The sequence below is a fragment of the Monosiga brevicollis genome, genomic scaffold (genome assembly GCF_000002865.3).
Source record: "Monosiga brevicollis MX1 MONBRscaffold_166 genomic scaffold, whole genome shotgun sequence".
In the NCBI taxonomy this organism is placed as follows: Eukaryota; class Choanoflagellata; order Craspedida; family Salpingoecidae; genus Monosiga; species Monosiga brevicollis.
This window is the reverse complement of record NW_001865164.1, coordinates 1-3,157: the sequence shown is the minus strand read 5'-3', so window position 1 is coordinate 3,157 and position 3,157 is coordinate 1. Positions and strand designations below refer to the sequence as shown.

The window sequence follows — 3,157 nt, the reverse complement described above, 5'->3', positions numbered from 1 at the left end:
TTGCTCTTGCTGTCGACTATGGCTTCATCATCCACCAGATGGATGTCAAGACTGCCTTTCTCAACGCTCCACTCGAGGAGGACATTTACATCACCGTGCCCAAAGGTCTCGAGCAGTACTTCAATGGCTACACTCATGGCAAGCTCAACCGCGCTGTCTATGGCCTCAAGCAAGCTTCACGTGCTTGGTACCAGATGCTCGACCACCAGCTGTGCACGGAGATGAAGTTTACTCGCTGCCTCAAGGACCGATGTGTTTATTTTCTCAACAATGGCCGCGATGCCATTTGGATCGCCGTCTATGTCGATGACCTCCTGATGTTTGCCAGTAGCAGCCTCATCCTGACATCTTGGCGTGAACCACGTTGTCAGACAAAATCTGCAACCCCGCTCCTTGCGGCCCGCGTTTTGGCGGCGCCCTCGCTCCCACCGTGTCCGCTCGCTTGCTCGCTTGCTTGCCCCGCGGACATGGCCACTGAGTCCGGCGGCGAGGATTCTTGGACCCAGGTCCGCGGTGCTAAACGCCCGAGTGCCGAGTCACCTCCAAGCAACACCACCACCTCGCCTTCCCAAACTCATCGTTCTGCGAAACACACGAAACATGGCAGCGCTCGCCACGACCGTAACCATGTTTTCCCTGACCCTATGACCACCCCGTTTCGCCCTCGCGCCCGCCACTCTGCCTCTACCGCCCGTGCCTCGTCTCATGTGCCCTCGACGTCCCCCACTGCCGGTGCGACCGAGTCTTCGGCACGTGCCGTCGTGCCCGCGGCCGAGCCAGTGACCAGGACGTCAAACGGCGGCGGGGAGCAACTTCCCATTCTCGGAAACACTTCCAATGCTTCTCCCCGCACCCCTCGCACGCCATCCAGCCCTCGCTCCTTTGCTCAAGTTGCTGCGCAATGCCTGCCGCCGCCACTGCCACATCTTTGGCCCCTATGACCGAGGATTTGTCAGCATCGGTGCCCTCTGAGCCAAATGGCAGCGGGGAGCAACAACCCTCGCCCGAGTCCACAGGGCAGACACATCATTCGATTCCTAACACACCATCGGATTTTTTGACCATGTCTTCGGACGAAAGCGACTCCCCTCCTCGCTCCACCGCACTCCGCGCGCCCACCCCTATCGCCCCTCCCGCGCATGATGGTGACGGTGACACAAACGGCAGTGCCACGCCTGAGCCATTGGTGCAATCACCTACACCCGCTCAAATGGTGCTGCCAGATCCATCGGATACACAGCAAACCCATTCCGATCCCTCTCCGCCCTCGGCTTCACCCCCTGCCACTGCCATTTTGCCCGCTGCCATTTCACATCCTGTCGAACACAGTGAGCATGCAAACTCAGCCCCACTTGGCGAAGTCAGTGAGAGTGAAACACACGATGCAGCGGGCGAACACAGTGAGAGTGAGCAAGATGTTCTTCTCAGCGATCCTGCTCCACCCATCGCTGCCAACGTGCTGGATGCCCAGCGCAAGGTCCTGCTGAAGACATCTGGCCACAGGCAACTCCTCGCCTGCCCATTTGGGCTTTGCAAATGCAAGGGGCCCCGCCTTGACCGCAAAGCTTGGGTCAATCATGTACTACGCGAGCACCCCTACGACGAGCAAGCCACTGATCTGGTCAAGCAGGTGATGGAGGCCAAATTGGTTGCCCAGTGCAACAAGTGTCACCTCTTCTTCGAAGCTGCTGGTATCAGTCAACACCGCTCCCGATGTGGTGCCAATCTGAAGCGAGCGACCGAGGCGTTGTTTCATGCGGCTGGACACGACCTGCTTGAGATTATGCGTGGCGCTTGGCCCCAACAGTGTGTAGGGTCTCGCATCAGTGTCTGCGAGCTGCTCAAGCTCGCCCGGCATCCACTGATGCAGCGCAGCCGCTACCCATCCAACGCCACCGAGACCAAGCTGATGGCTGCCACCTTGAGCCAACTGTATTGGTCTGCCGTCCACTCGGACTATACCGCTGAAGAGCGAGAGATGTGCTGGGCTTTGATTTTGGCCTTGCCTAGCATGTTGTTGTCTGCTCCCTCGACCGCACTGTCTACGATTGACCTGCGCAATATGTTTCACGATCGTCTCCGTTGGCTTGTGACGGGGCAACTAGGTCGGGTCGTGGACGCCATGCGCAAGGCAGTCGCACGCAAGCAGAGCCGTCGAGGACAGCTGAACGCCGGCGCGGGCGCCCACCCGAACGATGCAGTCGACCAGAGCCTCAGGTCGCTCGTCCGCGACCCGGACCTGGCGGACGAAGCCTGGGCAAACCACGTCACGAACCGTCTGAACCGAGGTCAGATTGCCAAAGCATTTGATGCCGACAAGGCTCGTGCCGTGATTGGTAATTCTGAGGTTCAGGCCGTGCGCGACCTCTTGGTACCGCCCGGGCTGACCCCGTACATGGCTTCGACACCCACCTCCACGTCTACACTGGCACCAGCCACGGCTGCGAGCTCCCCAACCGTGTCCTTCACCAAGGGTGAGCTCCCCAAGGCGTTGGCGGCCACCAAGGGTGTCACCGACCCCTATGGTTGGTCTGGTGAGCTTCTTGCCTCCATCTACCGCATCAAGGAGCACTTCAGTCAGGTCTTGGGCCCACGCCAGGGTTCTACCAGCAACCCGACTGCTCCTCCTGATGGAGACGCGCCTCAGGGCCCCACCACCGCCACTGGAGGTCCTCAGGTTGCCTTGAACAAGATCTTTCACCACATTGCCAACAACACCGTGCCCGAGTCGATTCGACATGCCCTTTGCTCCATCAACTACACTATCCTGGAGAAGGCCAATGGCAAGTTTCGACCCGTGGGCACGGATTCCATCTTCAACAAGGTTGTCAACCGCGCTCTGCTCGAGCAACAGCAGCCCCATATTGCCCACTTGCTACAGGCCAGTCCAGAGCTGGCTGTCGGAGTCAAGGACGGCATTTCAGCAGCGGTTGGCATGGCCTTTGGTGAGCTTCAAGCCTGTGAGTCTACCCCGGGCTGGACCATGCTCTCCCTCGATTTCAAGAGTGCCTTCAACTACACCGACCGAGCACGGCTGCACGATATTGTGGCCGACAAGGTCCCTGGCCTCTTGCGCGCCTTTGAACGACACTATGCTCGACCCACTACCCACTGCATTGTCGACAAGTTCTTCAAGGTCATTGACATTGATGTTGGC

The 3,157-nt window shown here is 59.2% G+C and overlaps 1 protein-coding gene across 1 annotated transcript; it reads left to right on the top strand.

Moving 5' to 3' along the window:
• Positions 1-901: 901 nt before the first annotated feature.
• Positions 902-3,136, top strand: MONBRDRAFT_30632 (uncharacterized protein; the record flags this gene model as incomplete). Its single annotated transcript, XM_001751080.1, has 1 exon — positions 902-3,136. A coding segment is annotated over one exon (2,235 nt), but the record flags the coding sequence as incomplete, so codon positions are not given.
• Positions 3,137-3,157: the final 21 nt, after the last annotated feature.